The 18,654-nt window shown below is 51.8% G+C and overlaps 2 protein-coding genes across 2 annotated transcripts in view; both read left to right on the forward strand.

Annotated features, from left to right (window-relative positions):
• Positions 1-12,107, forward strand: part of MYOM2 (myomesin 2) — a 60,516-nt gene extending 48,409 nt beyond the window's left edge. Inside the window, exons 26-37 of the mRNA XM_043454301.1 lie at positions 109-253; positions 371-430; positions 1,693-1,760; positions 2,162-2,275; positions 2,619-2,706; positions 3,220-3,258; positions 5,437-5,542; positions 8,228-8,391; positions 8,636-8,672; positions 9,912-9,934; positions 11,031-11,086; positions 11,482-12,107. Coding sequence (XP_043310236.1) covers positions 109-253; positions 371-430; positions 1,693-1,760; positions 2,162-2,275; positions 2,619-2,706; positions 3,220-3,258; positions 5,437-5,542; positions 8,228-8,391; positions 8,636-8,672; positions 9,912-9,934; positions 11,031-11,086; positions 11,482-11,799 — 1,218 coding nt within the window. The 3' untranslated portion in view covers positions 11,800-12,107. The remainder of the gene's footprint in view (positions 1-108; positions 254-370; positions 431-1,692; positions 1,761-2,161; positions 2,276-2,618; positions 2,707-3,219; positions 3,259-5,436; positions 5,543-8,227; positions 8,392-8,635; positions 8,673-9,911; positions 9,935-11,030; positions 11,087-11,481) is intronic.
• A 4,037-nt stretch (positions 12,108-16,144) lies between these two features.
• LOC122432275 (putative protein TPRXL) lies at positions 16,145-16,884 on the forward strand. Its single transcript, XM_043454078.1, has 2 exons — positions 16,145-16,503; positions 16,551-16,884. Exons 1-2 carry the CDS (start codon positions 16,145-16,147, stop codon positions 16,882-16,884), a joined length of 693 nt encoding a protein of 230 aa, XP_043310013.1.
• The last annotated feature ends 1,770 nt before the right edge of the window (positions 16,885-18,654 follow it).

An 18,654-nucleotide genomic window follows, 5' to 3' on the forward strand; every position in this document is an offset into this window, starting at 1 on the left:
CCTTAAGATACAATAGTTGAGTGACTGTCAGATCCCAGAGGGGAAGCTTCGGAAAGGCGTTTTCCCTTTCGGGAAGGTGGGATTCTCACCTCGCCTGTGTCCTCCCAGGCACACAGAATCAAGTGTGACAAGTCCACTGGCATCATCGAGATGGTGATGGATCGGTTCACCATTGATAACGAGGGCACCTACACCGTGCAGATTCAGGACGGAAAAGCCAAAAGCCAGTCTTCCCTGGTTCTCATTGGAGACGGTATGCCATGTGGGAGGCCCTTGTGTGTCCATAAAAGAGAATTCAAAACAGATTCTTCTGATTGGAGGGAAGCATGTGTATTTCATTTCTGTGTTTTCCCTTAAATATTGGATTTAGCATTCAAGACTGTCCTAGAAGAGGCTGAATTGCAAAGAAAGGAGTTCCTCAGGAAACAAGGTAGGTGGTCGGCTGGCTCTCCCACCGCTAGCATAGACGAAGGTGTAGGATTTGAGTATTTGCTTGGAGCAGATCCTGTCGGAGGCCAGAAGGCTAACTGCAATTTTAAATGATGGAAAAGTCAGATCTCTTCTATTCTGTAGAAGTTTGGACACTTTCTGTTCCTTTATTTCATCTGTACTTTTTTCTCGCTTCTACTTGAAAAGCCCTGGAATCTCGTTTAGTGTTCATGTTCTCCTGCAGAGACAAGGAAGGGTCCTCGTGAGTCCAGTGATTCTAACAAAAAGAGGAAAGAACGAAGGGGGCAGTGAGGTGGGGGCTTTATTAGGACAGATGGAGAGAGGGCTGGAGACCCAACTCCAATTCCCATGAACTTGTTATTTTACTTAAAATTGTATGAACGTGAACTTTTAGATGTAATTCTTTAGTTACAAATAATATATTTAAGATACATTGTTTTAAAAATGCATCTTATCAATAACTAGATATGAAGGAAAATAGATAAATTTTAAAAACTGAAATATAGCCCAGGGGTTTATTTGAAAAACATTTTTATATGGAATTTCTTTTTTTTTTAAAGTTAGAATACAGATTTTAAAATATACAAATATTATTTTTATTGTTTTACATTATTTTTATTTTTAATAGACAAAATATTTATTTTACCCATTTCTACCATATGATTCTTTAACTTTGTAGAATGTATTTATATAGAAGAAATTAAAAAATACTTCCTAAATCTGCTTTGTATTTTTATGTTGAATGTGTTATTAGCATATGACTTTTACATTTATATTAAGCAAAATGGTATTTTTTACAGATATATAAATTTGTCTTTGATTTCAGATGCTATGTAAATAAAATATCACATGTTGATATGATTGCTAGGTCAAACTGCTTTTTCTTCATCATACCTAGATTAGTTCTCCTATTTCAAGGTTTTTATAGGCTATGCTGGTGGATGTTCAGTCAGACACGTGCCTTGAGAAGAAATATAGTATTTCATTATTCTTCTTTCTAAAGGGCAGGAGCTGTTAGATGTCAGTAAGCAGGAGAGACTGGGCAGCATCGTCCTGTTGGGAATTGAGATTTTTGTACCAGGATTGCACACACTGAGGTCAAAGCCCTGAAGATTAGTTTTATTAAGTCATCTTGGTTTCAGACTGAACAACTACTTTCTTCTGCCCCAAATGCATTTATATGTATGTGTATGTGTATACATTTTTCTCCTTTTTAAAAACTTTTTCCCTTCTCCCCCTCAGGCCCGCATTTCGCTGAGTACCTACACTGGGATGTTACAGACGAGTGTGAGGTTCGGCTTGTGTGTAAGGTGAGAGATCAGTTCCACCTGGAAGGGAGTGACGACTAGGGAGATGGTCAGATCACACTCGTGTGGTTTTATATTATTTATAAATTTAAAATTCACTGCTCACAACTTGTCTTTATTATTGAAATCTTGTATGAACCAAACTTACACCATCTAATTTTATGGGTCAGAAGAAAGAGGAGTCACTTGTTCTTCCTGTCAGGCCTTAATTATTTCAGAAGCTAGAATTTAGAAATGTATGTACCATTGATAGAACAGACAGCTTTCCTGTGAGCTTCTGTCTGACACTGTCTATAATAAAAGTTTATTTACTTTTTTTAGGTCTGTGATTTGAAATCAGAAAAGACTTTTTTCTCATGAGCTCCAGCAATTCACATGCTCAACATAAGACCCCTGTCTTGTAGGTTGCAAACACCAAGAAGGAAACGGTTTTCAAGTGGCTAAAGGATGATGTTCTATATGAAACGGAGAAGATGCCTGACCTGGAGAAGGGGGTCTGTGAGCTGCTCATACCAAAGGTGTGTGCGTGTGTGTGTGTGCGTGCGTGTGCATGCGCGTGTGTGCACGTGTGTGTGTGCGCGTGTGCACGTGTGTGCGCACTCTGTCATTTCAGTCATGTCTGACTCTTTGCGACCTTCTGGCTCCTCTGTCCACGGGATTCTCCAGGCAGGAATACTGGAGTGGGGTAAAGAAAACAGAGAGACAAGGAAGAAAAGTCTTTCAAATCCCTTGTGAATTCTGCCTTATCTCCCAGTTTGCATGCTGAATTTCCATGGTTTGCAAAGGAAATGTATCAGCTTGCATTAGGTTTTATATCGTGGCATCAGTTTTACATTCACATGGGATCTGTTTCATTTGCAGTTGTCGAAGAAGGATCACGGTGAATACAAGGCGACCTTGAAAGACGACAGGGGTCAGGATGTGTCTACCCTTGAGATAGCTGGCAAAGGTAGATGAGAGCTTTCTCCCTCCTCCCCAGGGAAGTGCACTTGGCCAGCAGGATGGGTGTGAGATGCAGGCGAGGCCTCCTGTGTCCTTAGGCATATTGTGTCTTTAGTGGGAGCACAGTAGAGGACAGGTTTCTGCTCCTACTGTCCTCAGAGGTGTTTGAGTGAGTTGAGAATGATGTTACTCTGTGGTTCTCTGAAACGCCATCTTCGTCCACCAACAGGAGCCAAATCCTGTCCCGTGACGAATGTGTTACAATGATTGAACTTGGGATGAGGTGGTTCAATTAAATTCAAGGTCAGATGAATGTTGAGCAAAATGTCCTTGTTCCAGGTTTAAAAAGTGGAGAAATTAGAAGGATTTATCGCCACATAAGCCTTTCATGGATACACATTGCCACTTTAATGTTTCATTTCTCAACTGAACATCCTGCTTTCCAGTATCAATTTAATTAAATGTGAATATGCTGCTGATACATTAGGCCTGTAACTGTGCATTTCCTCCTTCCTTTCAGTGTACGAGGATATCATTTTGGCGATGAGTAGAGTCTGTGGTAAGTAAATGCCTTCTAATTTTCAAGTCATTTTGGGGCTAGACTCTCTATTTCCCGAGAAGGGCATTTTCCACAGCTGATGGAACCACAGCACATCTGTGAACAGGCCCAGGTTCAGTGGCAGGACAGCATCTTGCGGATGACAGGCATAAGGAAGGGGCTTTCCTGCAGGGTCAGGCTAACGGCCCACAGAACAAGAGTCTGTTCTTAGTGTCCCCAGAGCTAAAGGCTGTGTGTGCCTGCAAAGCAAATCTGTTGTGACAGAGTTAGGCTCCCTTGACCTCCTCACCCTTGTGATAGGGAATCTGGAGGGGTGACTTTCAGGTTCTCATCCAGAGGTAAAATTCTGTAACTCTGTGGATGCAAACAAACCTGTTACAAGAATCGATGCCAAAGTGACAGTTCTCTGTGTGGAGGATGCTCTGTGTGTGAACACACACCTGAGAACATGCTGTTGACACTTCTCACGTTTCCACCTGACTTCTGAGGTGGGAAGGCAGAACTGGAGCCTCAGGCTCCTGAGACTGACTTTCAGCATCGCATCACTGTGTCCACGAGCTGTGTACTTCTGCAGCGTCTTAGGAGAGACCGCAGTGTTCAGACGAGGACTCTGGTCCCGGGGAGCTGTGTGACCTGCTGTCACCAGCAGAGTCCTGGGGAGCACTGGGGTCGTCGCGTGTCCCTAGTTCAGGAGCCCAGGCTTCCTTCTGACGTCCTTCAACATTCCCTCCTTTCACGAGACGTGTACTCTAAGATGCGACCCATCCAGTTCTTTCCCGTTCATAATCCTCCTATTTCACAAAAATGTCTGAGGTGTATGTTCTGTAACGGGGGCCAGACTTATAGTGTATCCCTTGATTCTTAATGCTCACGCTGAAATGTCTAATCAAATAAGAATCAATTGTGAAACAGAAGCACCAATGGCAGAACTTACTTTTTGGTGTGGTGACTGCAAAGATTAAATGCCTATCTGGTTAAATTTTGTCTGATAAGACGTAGATGCTCCTTAAAGCTTCCAAGTCAAGGCTTAGTAAGGACACAGTTGAGGATAAGCACATGACTTCCTGGGCCATGTTGCCCCGGTCAGCGTCAGCCCTGGAAGCCAGGCTCTTGTCGTCTGATTATCCGGGAGGTGCATCCAGCCGTCCCTTCTCCCCGTGGTGGGCGCAGTTACTTATCCGTGGATTCCGGCTGAAGTGAGCCCCTGCTGGTGGTGTGGGCAGAGTGTAACCCCCTGCAGGCTTGATGAGGAGCACAGGGGACATGGCGGCACCTGGATCTGAGCCGAGATATCTCCCAGAACCGCTCTCCTGCCTGGCTGCCCCGCGTGTGCTCAGGCACCGCAGTCAGATCCGGCCACTCTCCTCTGCCCCGGCGTCTTACAGACAGTACCATTCCCCGCTCCCTGCTTGACTGGAAACCCTTCCGGACACGCTATCATTTACTGACCCTAACTGTGGTCTGAAAAACGAGCCTCCTCTTCACGCTCTTCTGTTAAGACTGCAGCGTTTCCGCATCTTTGTGTTCCAGGATGTGTGGCTTGCTGCCCTCTGTGGTTAGCCCCTTCACCCCCCCAACCACAGGGTGAAATGTGGGGAGAAGCACAATGCAGGAAGGGGTTTAGAAAAGCCGTTTTCTGGTTTATCTTCAGGCAGGAGCAGAGAGAGGGCTCCAGAGGCCATGGGGCGGGGCGTTCAGGTAGCCGGCTCCGAGCTCAGAGCCCCGTGGAGGTACTCCCACTGGGGCATTGCTGATGCATTTCCAGAAAACATGTAGGCGATGGAATGCCCGGGGCTTCTTCCCTTCAGGGGGAAGGAGGAGGAAGGCGAGGGGTGTGAGAAGCTGGGTGCGGTCTTGCCCCCCGGGCAGGCCCATCAGCATGGGGCCCCGTCTGCGCTGGAGGCTTGCCCGCGGTCTAGTTGTAAGTAAGCCTGTGGTAGTGGCTGTATGGACGTGGTCAGGACGTGAGGAGCCCCTTGAGAACATTTTCTTGGGGCCGTCTGAGTCCCTTCATGGCTCTGTCGTAGAGATTTTCGGGTACCTTCAGTGTGGATGTTAGAACACTTGGGTGAGGATGTTTTTACAGGGACGTGGCCGGGCTTCCCGGCCCAGGGCCAGCCCGCTCTCACCCAGCGCAGACCGCTCTCCTCGGCTCTGAGTCTGCTCTGTCTTCTGCAGGAGCCTCTGCGTCTCCACTGAAGATTCTCTGCACCCCAGAAGGAATAAGGCTTCAGTGCTTCATGAAATACTTCACTGAGGAAATGAAGGTGAACTGGTACCACAAGTAAGTGTCCACGTGCCATGGCCGCGGCCCTGCGTATCCGCAGGGAGGTGCCCGGGGCCCGTCGCTGGGCCACGGGGCTCCTGGCCAAGTCCTCTTGAGACTTTGCAGTTTTGAGAAGTGATAACAGCCATGGGCTCAGGGCGGGGCCATCTCAGAAATGGGGGGAGAAGGACAAAGAGGAGAAGTGCTGAAGGTGCCCGAGATCGCGTCCTCTGCTTTCTTGGTTTAGACGAGGGTGGCTTTGCCAGTGACACACATTTAGTCTGGAATCTGGCAGAGCTGATGGAAAAAGTATTCAGAAACCACACTCCAGATTTCCAGTCTGTTGCTTTCTCATTAGATCAATTAAGAAGAAAAGACCACAACAACTTAACAGTACTTAAGAGAAGAAAGCAAGTGAGACCAAGCCCTGCACACAGCGGGGTTCTCTGTTTTCACCTCTGCTGCGGTTGCCCGTCCAGGTGGGCATGCTCACAATTAAAACAATAGAGACTCCCACGATGCCCACGGCGGTGGACCAGGGCCTGCCTCCAGCCCCTTGGGGTCTGCCCTTCCGACCCTTCTCCCCAGGCCTGTCTCCAGCACACTCATCAAAGCTTCAGGTCTGTCAGGAACAGGACCAGGTTCAGGGTTACCGTCCCCCGGGCCTGGCCTCCGACGGGCAGTAGGGACTGTGGTTAGTCTGCCTCTAACCTGAGAACACAGGCAACCTTTGCAGACCACGTTTTCAGTGACGTCCACAAACTCAGACCTTCTGTTCCTCAGCGGACAGGACCCCAGCATGTTCACATGTGCCTTACAGGACCTTGGCTGTATGTCACTGACAAGCAAGTTCTTGTTAGACACTAATCGGACACATAGAGAATAACAAGCATTTGTTGAAATACAGCCTACCATGGGAGGCTGCTGGGCCCACTTAACAGAGTTGGGGTGCCGGAGGGAGACTCGTCCTGGGGACCCGGACATTCTTTGCCAGTAGGTGATGAGAAATCAATACAGATGAGGATTTGGTGAAACGTGTGCGTCAGCAAGGCTGATTGCTCTTTGAAGAAAATGCTGAGTAAGACACCAAGGCCACTTAGAGGAAGGTGTAAACCTGCTCCTAAGGACTTAGAAACCCACAAAGTGGAGCTGGCAGAAATGCCCTCTGATAGGGGATTTTCTTCTCTTGCTGGAAGGTGAAATGACTGTGACGCGGGAGGGCTGGACCTCAAAGTGCGAAGTACTGGCTGCTGAAGGCGTTGAAGCAGCAGGGTTGTTGAAGACTCCAGCGGCCTCTTTACAGAAGGAAACAGTTAACAGTGCTTTAATCCCAGAGTGCAGATTTTAACTCAACTTGGGGAGCTTTGCTCAGAGGCCCCTGAAGTCTCAGTGAAGCCTGGGGCTCCCGGGGGAGGGGAGGTTCGGGGCGACCCTGCTGCCAGCCCACCGCCCTCCCCGCCCACCGCTGCAAGGACCAGCCTCCTGGTTGCTTTCACACAGACAGGCAGACACATGTAGGCTTTTGCACATCTTCCTCTTTCTCTCCTTAATGTAAGCTGTTTTAAGATTACTGGGGAATAAAGGGATTCAGTCAGGTTTTGTGATCAAGTAATAAAACCAAGGAGGCGGTTTTATCCAACTTGGCCCATTTAAGTCCCCAGGCAGTAAGGAACAGCTAGTCCTCTGAGCCAAGGTCGCTGTCAGGGGGGTGACGGTGGATTCTGCTGCTGCTCCAAGCAGGGCTGGTTTGCCTTCTGAGCTGACGGGTTCATGGAACTGCTGTGGGGGCTGACCCTGGGGCTGCTGGCCAGGGAAGGTTCTGGAGGCAAGGGTTCATCTGGGGATGGAGCCAGGCCGGGGGTGGTGGAGGGGTGGGTCTGCTGCAGACGGGGGGCTTCCTGTGTGTCTGGGGGACAGAATCTGTCCCCAGTCCAAGACGGCAGGGCTGTGACCATGGGGTGGGGGCAGAGGTCAAGTCTGGGCTTGGGACCGGAGAGTGGGGCTGATCTCAGGGTCATGCTGGGCTGGGGACGTGCTTGCCTAGGGGCCGGGGGTTCCTGCAGGAGACCTGGTGGGCGGCAGGGCTCCAAACACGTGCGGGCAGGTTGAGGGGTGGTCTGGCGTTCGGTGGACGCCCCCTCCTTCAGTGCCGTGTTCAGCCTTCGCCATGGCTGAGTCGATGCTGGGGGTAGTTCTCCCTTCGTGATTGGGTGGTTTTACTCGCCATGATGTCCTTGAGGCCCATCCGTGCTGTAGTGAGAGTCAGAATTTCCTCCCATTCCATCGTGCAGACGGGCCACCGTTTGCTTATCCATCGTCTGTCATGGGTGAGCATTTGTTCCAGTCCCTGCTGCCCATCCTTTTGGTTACATATCCACTGGATCATACAGTGATTCTGTTTTTAATTTTTTAAGTAGAGAAATAACTCATGGCCTAGAGGATTTGATAGTCTATGTGTGGCCAGCAAGCAGATGTTAAACAGCAGTGTATCTCTATAAAATAAGTATCAGATTTAATTTCGGAAAGTTTTCAGAGCTGAGCTGCTGATGTGGTTCGTAAATGTACAATGTCCAGAGACATCTATGATGACATTGACTCTACAGCTTGGAGGAGACTCCCTCCGAAAGACGCCCAACATGCCCCAGAGGTGTCTCACGTGCAATGTGAGATTGTAAATCAAGTGTGTCCTGTGACTTTTCAAAGGGACGCTAAGATCGCGTCGAGCGAGCACATGAGGATCGGCGGCAGTGAGGAGATGGCCTGGCTGCAGATCTGTGAGCCCACAGAGAAGGACAAGGGGAAGTACACCTTCGAGATTCTCGACGGCAAGAAGAACCACCAGCGCTCGCTCGACCTGTCTGGTCAGGGTAGGATCATTATTCTCTGGCCCCTGGTAATTTTGTACTAGGTGATCAGGGTAATAAGCTGGATGCTGAAAAGGAAACCACCAAGTTTACGGTTTTCACTCAGAGAGGATTACTTCTGAATCAGCGCTTTATTCATTTGGCTATCTGTCAGCGTTCAGTAAGCAAACTCAGGAGCAGAGAGAGTGAGGGAATAAAAGCCAAGCACATTCAGACGCTCACTAACGTGTGAAATATTCCCTTGCAGCTTTCGATGAAGCGTTTGCCGAATTCCAGCAGCTCAAGTAAGATTTTCATGTTTGGCTATAGATTCTTCCTTCTGGCGTCCAGGGGACAAGGTGTCATTTTGGTTGAGTGTGGGGACCTCTGTGGATGCCTCACTGACCCAAGGGATGTGAAGCTCTAGGGACTGGGATAAATTCGCAATTTAAGCCATTCCACATCCAGAAGAAGGTGTCCTTCTAAATTATAAATGCATCTAACAATTGATTTTAGAGTTATAATGACCCTGGGTTACTTTAAATGAATTTAAATACTGAATTTCTGAAATAGGCATAATTACATATGCATATATGTGTGTCCATAATTATATATGCATATATATGTGTCCATAATTATATATACTCATCATACAGAGCAATTTTTAAAATGTTGTATGTTTAGTTTCCTTTTAAAGACTTCATATTTTTAGGGCAGTTTTAGGTTCACAGCAAAATTGAGACGAAGGTACAGAAAATACCCTCACCCCCGCTCATGCGTGGCCTCCTCACTCAGCACCCCCCAGCGCACAGTCCATGAGTTACACCTGGGGAGCCTGCGTGGACAGGTCACTGTCACCCCGAGTCTGTGGGTCCGTTAGGGCTCGCTCTGGTGTTGGACAGTCTGTGGGTTGGGACAAGCATACAATGTTTGACAGGTATACACACAAGAGTTTTCCTACCCCGGTGCTTTTTGAGGGTCACTTCTATTGGGAATCCTATGGTCTGCAGCCTTCTCAGACTGGCTTCTTCCACTGGGTCATAAGCACCTAATCTTCTTCTGTGTCTTTTCATGGCTTGAGAGCTCATTTCTTTTTAGCCAATTAATATTTCATTGCTCAGAGCAACTTTTTAAAGAATGACTTGGGATTTCTAATCTGTGTCTCAGTTTTAGAGCATCTTTAAAACTGAGAACAGTCTTTGTCCCACACTAAGTTATTCAGTAAATATTTGTTGATGGATGAATGGATAACTGGGGTAAATCAGAAACTGACATTTTCAAAAAGTATCTAAAAATCTCCAAAGCAATGTGGTGAAAAAAGAAATCTCTTCACCCTGCGAGTGTGGATGGCAGACTTTTCTGTGGGTTTCGGCAGCTGGGAGGCAGGGCGGTGGGAGGCATCAGAACTCTGTCCAACCCTGTGACCTGGGTGTATTCTCGGAGAAGCTCTGTCTCTAGCAGACCTCTTGAATGTGTGATGCTTTAGTTGACAGCATTTCTCATGACTATTTTATTCTCTCTCCTCTGCCCTCTTCACTTTTTAGGGCCGCTGCTTTTGCAGAGAAAAGTGAGTACATGCTTGATTACAACAAGCACAGTACACTCTTTTGGGTGGGGTTAAAGGGTCTGTATTTTAGGACCCTGTGTCACTGAGGGAGCCCAGCAGATCCGCCTCACCTGACGAAGCCCCAGGACTGCCCATGCCCCCTCTTGCCCCCAGCCGCCCACCCCCGCTCCCTGCAGCCCGATGCCAGCCCCCTTCCCCCCTGCCTTCCTTCCCACACCCCCCCCCCCCACCAGTTCTGTGTCCTTTTATTCGCTGCTTACTCAGGAGAGGCCACCAGAGGAGACGCAGGACAGGCTTCCAGTCTTGGAGGCAGGGGCACGCAGGGGTCGGGGGTCAGGGAGCAAGGGGCAGAGGGCAGGACAGAGGGGGACGGAGGCCATGGTCTGTCCTGGGGTTTCCAGGGAAAGGCAGGCAGGGTGGGGTGAACAAGAGACTGGCTCATTCTAGTGATTTCTCTGGGCTTTGGGCGACAGGGGTGTTCTGAGCTGCCGGACACCCGGCTGGGGTGATCCAGGCAGAGGAGTGTCCCCTCCGGGGGCAGGGCAGGTGGTGGAGGCTGGCCTGGCCGGGGGGTTGACACAGGTCACGGGCGGTTCCTGGTGGGCCCTTGGCTGGTGGGGGTTATCTGCCTAGCCAGGCGGAGATTTCAGATGTCAGAACATCACAGGAGACAGAAAACTACACTATATATATATATATGTATACATATATGTATAATATATGTACATTATATATACAAAACACTGCTCTTGCAGAATCCTCTCTCCAGAGGCCAGGCCCCTCCAGCTCCCGAAGGAATTCAGGAGGACTCGGTTTACCCGGCATTGTGGCCGGGGTGAACCTTCATCCGCGAAGCCCCACTCAGAGCCCGAGCTTCTCGGGTGTTTCACAAGCCCCCTTTCTACCCACCACCCTGCCAGCCCCTCCCAACATGGAATCACTCACCCCTCTGCTCAGACCTCAGCCAGGGGCCCCTCAGCCGTGAGCCTTGTCGGGCAGCACCCCCACACCTGAGCCCCCCTGGCCCCTGGGTGCCCCGACCCCCAGGAACAGCCCCACGGATGGTGTTCTCAGCCAAGTTGCTTTCCTGTTGCAGATCGTGGCAAGGTGATCGGCGGCCTGCCCGACGTGGTGACAATCATGGAGGGGAAGGTGAGGGTGGGGGGTGCCCGGGATGGCGGGGGGTCTTCACGTGGGCCCAGGGTGTGAAGCCGGTGTGGGGGGTCCCTGCGTCCTACCAGTGTGGAGCCGGGGTGGGGGGTCCCTGCGTCCTGCCGGGCCTGGGCTGCCTCTGCGGACCTCGTCTCCTCGAGGGCTGGATGGTTCATTCTTCCAAACACACAGAGCACCCCTCCCACCACGGGAGACCTTCCGTGTCTGAGGCTCCTGGGGTCTCCAGCGGTGCCTCCATATACAAAGAGCAAGTTGACCAAATAAATGATGGGTGGGGCAGATCAATACCTGGGTGGGGTTGCGGGTCCAGCCACACAGAGGCCACCTGACTCTTCTTTCTCTGTCTCCCCCTCTCTGCCTGCTCTTCCCCCAAGACCTTGAACCTGACCTGCACGGTGTTCGGGAACCCTGACCCAGAGGTCGTGTGGTTCAAGAACGACAAGGACATCGAGCTGAGCGACCACTTCTCGGTCAAGGTGGAGCAGGCCAAGTACGTCAGCATGACCATCAAGGGCGTGACCTCCGAGGACTCCGGCAAGTACAGCATGCACGTGAAGAACAAGTACGGCGGCGAGAAGATCGACGTGACGGTCAGCGTGTACAAGCATGGGGAGCAGATCCCCGACGTGGTGCTGCCCCAGCAGGCCAAGCCCAAGCTGCTCCCCGCGGCCGCCGCCTCACCCGCCCACTGAGGGCCGGGGGCCGTGCCATCCCCGCGGGTGGCGTCCCGCGTGGCCTGACAGCCCCTGCACGCTGTGGTTTTATCTTGGTGTTCTGTTGTTAGTAGTTTCGGTCCTTCTCAGCGGAAGGGCGTTTCCCCGTACAACTGTGTCTGCTTGCCCTGGACAGGGTGGGCTGGGGGTGAGCTGACGCCTCGCTGGGGTGTTCTGTCCATGATGCCTGCAGGCCTGGGGGCTCTGAGATGCTGGGGCGGTCAGCACATGTGCGTCTTGCTCTCTGCTTTCTCTCGCTTCAGACAATAAAACTTCAAAAAAGGCAACTTTTGGTGTCTCTCCTGTACCAAGCAGTTCCCAGCACGTCAGCCTGCTCATGTCCCCGATCTGGTCTGGTTAATTGCAGGACCCGGGGCAGCTTCACAGCGGGAACCAGTGGGCCTCGTGAGCTGAGGAGCCAGGCATCCCGGGTGGAGGGGGGCTCCAGACTCCCGCGTGCTCCCTGCAACTTCCCGCAGGCAGGACAGCCCGGCCCGCGAGAGGCCTCTGGTTTCCTAGGATTCCACCTGAATCCTTTCCCGAAAACCCCCGCCACTTTCCCCAGTCAATAAACACGGAGTGAAGCCCATTCCTGTGCTGACCTCACCTGCATATCCATTCTCAAAACAGGAGGCGCCTTGCTGGGTATTTGTACACTGCAGACAGACGTGAACGGGTTGTGAACGATGCCCGTGCCGTCACTCCCTCCTTCCGAGGGAGACAGATGTGCTGCTGTCGGGAAAACATGTGTTTTTTTTTTTCCATGAGAGGTTTTTCACCCAGGAGAGCAGTGAGAATCCACATGTGAACGTTAATGACATAGAAAATTAAAAGCCATAAATAGATTGAGAAATTAAATTTCATAAAAGTGCATTCACGGTAATGATGGCATGAAACAAATGAGCAGACACACATTTGTGACTCGTCTGAAAGCGTCTCATCAGTGGGTAGGTATTTATGAAAGCATCTTTTAAAAAACTGATTCAGACAATTGTTTAAGTAAATAAAGGTAGGTTTGTGTGTCTGTCGATGGGGAAAACATCCGTAGCTGGGGAGCGAGGGCTTTGCTTCTGCGTCACAGAGAGTCGTTTCCCATGTCTGGGGTCCTGGGCTGGTGCCTCGCAGGGCTGGGTTCTGCGAACACGGTTTCCAGCAGGTGCAAGAGCTGCTTTAGGACTGTGACTGCGACGTGACCAAGAAGGGGAGCTGGACCCCTTCTCAGTTCTCACGGGAGGCAGGCGGCCACGGAGGTCAGCCCAGCAGGCGCTCCTGCCTTTCTCCAGGGCCAGCTTCTTGGTGGCTCCGGGTTCTGCAGCTTCCATGGGCTTCTCTGTCCTCAGTGCGAACCTGCCCCAGGTTCGGTTCAGCCCCACCCCTGTGCTCCCCTCTCCGCTGGGAAGGTTCCTACAGTTCTGGCTCAGTGTGAAGGGATGAGATGCCCGAGCTCTTAGACATGTTCACTCTTAGCCTCGAGGGTACACTCTCCAGGATAAGAAAGCGCAGAAAGCCCTGCCAGCCAGCGCTTGCGCTGGGGCTCACCACCTCTAGATGGCACTCGGAGAGCGGGCACCGAACCACCGCATGCCCGTCGGCATGGCCAGACCAGACCCATCTTTCTGTCGCAGACACGTTGCTTAGTGAATGGAAGATTATTGAGGGTGTTATGCTCGCCCCAGAGGCAAGGACAGGTCCGGCAAATTACTGTTTCCAGGAAATAGCAGGTCATTTTGAAGGCGATAATATAGCCTCTTAATCTTCACGTGATACACATTACAAGGAATAAAACATACCTCGTGAGAGGTTATGAGGCTCTTCTTACACCAGCGAAGCCATAAAAAGATGTGATCTGTCCATGCATTAAGTTTGGGGTATGGATTTTAAATATTCTGTGTTTCAAAGAAGCACGTCAAACGCAGCAGGCTCCCTCATTTTTCAAAGCAGTAAATTACAGCTTTGGGACTTTTCCCATTAAATCCACCGGCGCTGCAGGGCTGTGGGGCGGGAGTGGGACTGGAGGACCCGGCAGAGCTTCAGGGTCTTCGGGGAGCTGTGCCCACCCAGCTGCCCTTGTCTGTCCTTGAGCATTTCTCAGTGGTTGCTCTGCCTCTTGATTTTTTAAAGGACTTTCTTACAATGGATGTTTGGGAGAGGAAGCTGCTGGCCGGCATGAGCAACCCCTATCATCTTCTGTTTTATAGTGAACAACGTGGTTCATTGGGAGGGGGCGTCTGTTTTTTATTGTAGTTGCCCCCTTGGATGTACAGTTAAATAAAGAAATGGAACAAAAGTGTACATATAACCATCTCTTTTTTTGGCATAAAGTAGTTGAAAATCCATTTAAACATCATTTAAGCATAAGATTATACTGGCATTTTAGCACGGACTTATGACGGTATTTTTAAACAAAGGGGGCATACAAACCAGGTACACTTAAGGGATGTGTTAAAAGTGAAGGGAAGATGCAGCACCCCACTCGGCGTGGATCCGGGATGCCAAGCACAGCGCGGCCGCTCTCCTGGGTCCTGTTCATCAGTCAGCCTCGCCCACCAGCCGCACTCGCTGAGCGGCTTTTATTTCACTCAGATGACGGCTTCTCTGGTACCCAGAGGTCGTTTCTTTCACTGCTTTTAATGCATTGCCCTAGAAAAGCATGTTGGGGTGGGGAACACAGCCAAGGAAGCACAGGGGTTAGTCCTGGCTCTCTCAGAACCAGCCACCCAGGAGCCCTGAACAAGCCTGCATCCGTGTGCGCCTGACAAGCCTCCATCCGTGTGTGCCCACTGCCCTCACTGCACAGGGGACCCCGACAAGCCTCATCCATGTGTGCCCACGGCCCTCACTGTAGAGGGGACCCCGACAAGCCTCCATCGTGTGTGCCCAGGGTCCTCACTGTAGAGGGGACCCCGACAAGCCTCCATCCGTGTGTGCCCACAGCCCTCACCATATGGGGGACCCCGACAAGCCTCCATCTGTGTGTGCCCAGGGTCCTTACTGTACGGGGGACCGTGACAAGCCTCCATCCTTGTGCGCTCACTGCCCTCACTGTAGAGGGGACCCTGACAAGCCTCCATCCGTGTGCGCCCAGGGTCCTCACTGTAGAGGGGACCCTGACAAGCCTCCATCCGTGTGTGCCCAGGGTCCTCACTGTAGAGGGGACCCCGACAAGCCTCCATCCGTGTGTGCCCAGGGTCCTCACTGTAGAGGGAACCCCAACAAGCCTCCATCCTTGTGTGCCCAGGGTCCTCACTGTACAGGGGGACCCCGACAAGCCTCTATCCAAGGGTGCTCACTGCCCTCACTGTAGAGGGGACCCCGACAAGCCTCCATCCATATGTGCCCAGGGTCCTCACTGTACAGGGGGACCCCGACAAGCCTCCATCCGAGGGTGCTCACTGCCCTCACTGTAGAGGGGTCCCCGACAAGCCTCCATCCATGTGTGCCCATGGCCCTCACTGTACAGGGGACCCCAACAAGCCTCCATCCGTGTGTGCCCAGGGTCCTCACTGTACAGGGGACCCCGACAAGCCTCCATCCGTGTGTGCCCAGGGTCCTCACTGTAGAGGGGACCCCGACAAGCCTCCATCTGTTTGCGCTCACTGCCTTCACTGTATGGGGGGACCCCCAGTTCTCCAGCCGAGTGCCATCCGGGTGTCCTAGGAATGCCCCGAGTGGCCAGTTTCCTGGCAGCTTCGGGCCCCTCCGTGGTGACCTCACCTTCTGTCTCCTTCATGGGACGTTCTGAAAGGCTCTTGGGATATTTCAGTAGTTCCAAGGTTTCCTCCTCGGATCAGAGGTTTAGGATACTGGCCTTTGTGCCTGTGGTTCTACTGGGGGCTCCGTTGGAGCCGTGCTCGCTGCACTGGGTGGCCCGGAGTGCGCGGACCGCTCCGCCCCGTCCGGACTCCAGTCAAGGCTGCCGTCTGCTGGCTTTTTTAGATGCCTCAGCTCTTTCGTGCAATGTAAGAAAATGCACAGGTACATCAGTCCATGTTTTCCCTTCTAAAGATTAACAGAAAGGAAAAAAAAGGATGCTCAACCATTTCCCTGGCTATACCATCGTCACCTGCCTCAGTCTGTCACAGAAATGACCCATCCCGCCGGCACCCCAGGGTCTCGCGCACTCCTTGTCCCCCCACTTCAGGACCTGGGGCCCTGCGGCTCCGTGGTCACTGCCTGTGCTCCCGTTCACCACACATGTGCATCGAGCAAGAAAGCGGGGAGCTTTGCATTTTTTCCAGCACGCGTTCACCTCCTCGGCAGGAAGTTCCTGTGTTCAGTGCACCAGCCGGCTGCCCTGTGAGGCCCTGGAGCCCGGCCAGCCCACATGCCCAGCTCCGTCTACCCCAGCTCCGTCTCCCCGAGCTCCATCTCCCCCAGCTCTGTCTCCCACATTCCCAACTCTGTCTCCCCCAGCTCCGTCTCCCCCAGCTCCATCTCCCCCAGCTCCGTCTCCCCCAGCTCCATCTCCCCCAGCTCTGTCTCCCACATTCCCAACTCTGTCTCCCCCAGCTCCGTCTCCCCCAGCTCCATCTCCCCCAGCTCCGTCTCCCCCAGCTCCAACTCCCCCAGCTCCGTCTCCCCGAGCTCCAACTCCCCCAGCTCCATCTCCCCCAGCTCCGTCTCCCACATTCCCAACTCTGTCTCCCCCAGCTCCAATTCCCCCAGCTCCAACTCCCCAGCTCCGTCTCCCACATTCCCAACTCCGTCTTCCCCAGCTCTGTCTCCCCCAGCTCCAACTCCCCCAGCTCCGTCTCCCCCAGCTCCAACTCCCCCAGCTCCATCTCCCCCAGCCCATCTCCCCAGCTCCAACTCCCCAGCTCCACCTCCCCCAGCTCCGTCTCCCCCAGCTCCAACTCCCCCAGCTCCATCTCCCCCAGCTCCAACTCCCCCAGCTCCATCTCCCCCAGCTCCGTTTCCCCGAGCTCCGTCTCCCCCAGCTCCGTCTCCCCCAGCTCCATCTCCCCCAGTTCCGTCTCCCCGAGCTCCGTCTACCCCAACTCCGACTCCCCCAGCTCCTCGGCTCCTGCTGCCGGGGCCTCACAGTCCATTGAGAAACTGCTGTAGCAGCACTTCTGGGTATTTGCAGGAGGAATTTTTTCTACATTATCCTTGTCTGCCACTTTTCTCAAATGGGCAGCCTCAGGGAGTATTTGTATAAAGATGGCATGCAAAGACGTGTTTTAATCAAGTCCAAGCCTTAAAGGGTGAGGCAGGGGACGTGGGCCCCCTCCCACGCAGATCCTCATGTGGGGTGCGGCATTTGTGGCCGTCCAGTCAATCTTAGATGATGTCTGGGCACAAACATGATTCCCTGTACTGCCGTCTGCTACGCGCTTTCTGTCTGGGACACAGCTTACAGATGAGTGGTGGTTTCTGTAGGGAGATGATTTCTTAATTTATCAAGCATCATGCTCTTTAACTGAATGACTTCATTTGTTACTCAGTCTCCATCTTGGTTACCTCTCTGTTGATGAATACCATCCTTGAAAGGCTCTTCTCTTCCCTGAAGCTGTGATGGATTCCAGAAGGAAGAATACCGTTCTGTAAGGGGCAAATAAGGGGCCTTCCAGGTGGTTCAGCGGTAAAGAACCCGCCTGTGTTGCAGGAGACACAGGTTCCATCCTTGGGTCAGGAAGATCCCCTGGAAGAAAAAATGACTATCCACTCCAGTATTTCGCCTGGGAAATCCCAGGGACAGAGGAGCCTGGTGGACTCCCGCCCAGGGGCTCACAGAAGAGCTGACACGGCTGAGTAACTGAGCACACAGGCGGGAGGGGCAGATGTCAGGGAGCGACCCGACTGTCTCACGTGTGTGATCCCAGCGGCTCAGCGGTAAAGAATCCGCCTGGTCATGCCGGAGACACAAGCCATGTGGGTTCGATCCCTGGGCTGGGAAGATCCCTTGGAGAAGGAAACGGCAACCCACTCCAGTGTCGTAGCCTGGAGAACGCCATGAACACTCATGGAACACTCAGAGGAACCTGGGGAGCTGCAGTCCATGGGGTCACAAAGAGTTGGACACGACTTAGTGACTGAACATGCACACGTAGTCTACACTCCCTCTTCACATCCTTCTGTGCCCTTACTTTGGTTCAGGCCCTTAATCCCTCTGACCAAGACCTCCCTGGCTTCCTCCCTGGGTCTGCATCCTCCCACTCCCCTTACCTGGCTACCGCCTGCGGCCCAATTCACCCTCTGAAAGCGAAGCGCTGACCAAGAGAAAGCTTCTGTTTCACCACTCAGCCGTAATAAGAAAGAAAGTTTGCCATTTGCAACAACATGGATGAACTTGGAGCGTATTACGCTACATGAAACAAGTCAGAGAAAGACAGATACTGTATGATATCACTTATATGTGGAACTTAAAATATACAACAAACTAGGAAACTCACAGATGTAGAGAAGAACCTAGTGCTTACCAGTGGGGAGAGGGCACGGGGGAGGGGGATAAAAGGTAGAGACTATTCGGTATAAAATAAGCTACAGGGATATACTCTACAACACAGAATATACTCACTGTTTTGCAATAACTATAGATGGAGTGTGGGCTTCCCAGGTTGCTCAGTGGTAAAGAATCTGCCTGCCTCTGCAAGAGACTCGGGTTCAGTCCCTGGGTTGGAGAAGATCACTGGGAGAAGCAAATGGCAACCCACTCCAGTACTCTTGCCTGGAGAATCCCATGGATCAGAGGAGCCTGGCAGGCTACAGTCCATGGGGTTGCAGAGTCAGATAGTACCAAACGACTTCACACACACACACACACACAATGGAGTATAACCTTAAAAAACTGTGAATCACTATGGTGTACACATGCAATTAATATAATATTTTACA

This window comes from Cervus canadensis, chromosome 31 (genome assembly GCF_019320065.1).
Source record: "Cervus canadensis isolate Bull #8, Minnesota chromosome 31, ASM1932006v1, whole genome shotgun sequence".
In the NCBI taxonomy this organism is placed as follows: Eukaryota; Metazoa; Chordata; class Mammalia; order Artiodactyla; family Cervidae; genus Cervus; species Cervus canadensis.

Excerpts from the sequence above, each read along its gene's own strand:
- LOC122432275 (XM_043454078.1), top strand. The coding sequence starts at position 16,145 with ATGCCCAGCTCCGTCTACCCCAGCTCCGTCTCCCCGAGCTCCATCTCC. Across the intron at positions 16,504-16,550 it reads AGCTCCAACTCCCCAGCTCC|CTCCAACTCCCCCAGCTCCG; the intron begins GTCTCCCACATT and ends TGTCTCCCCCAG.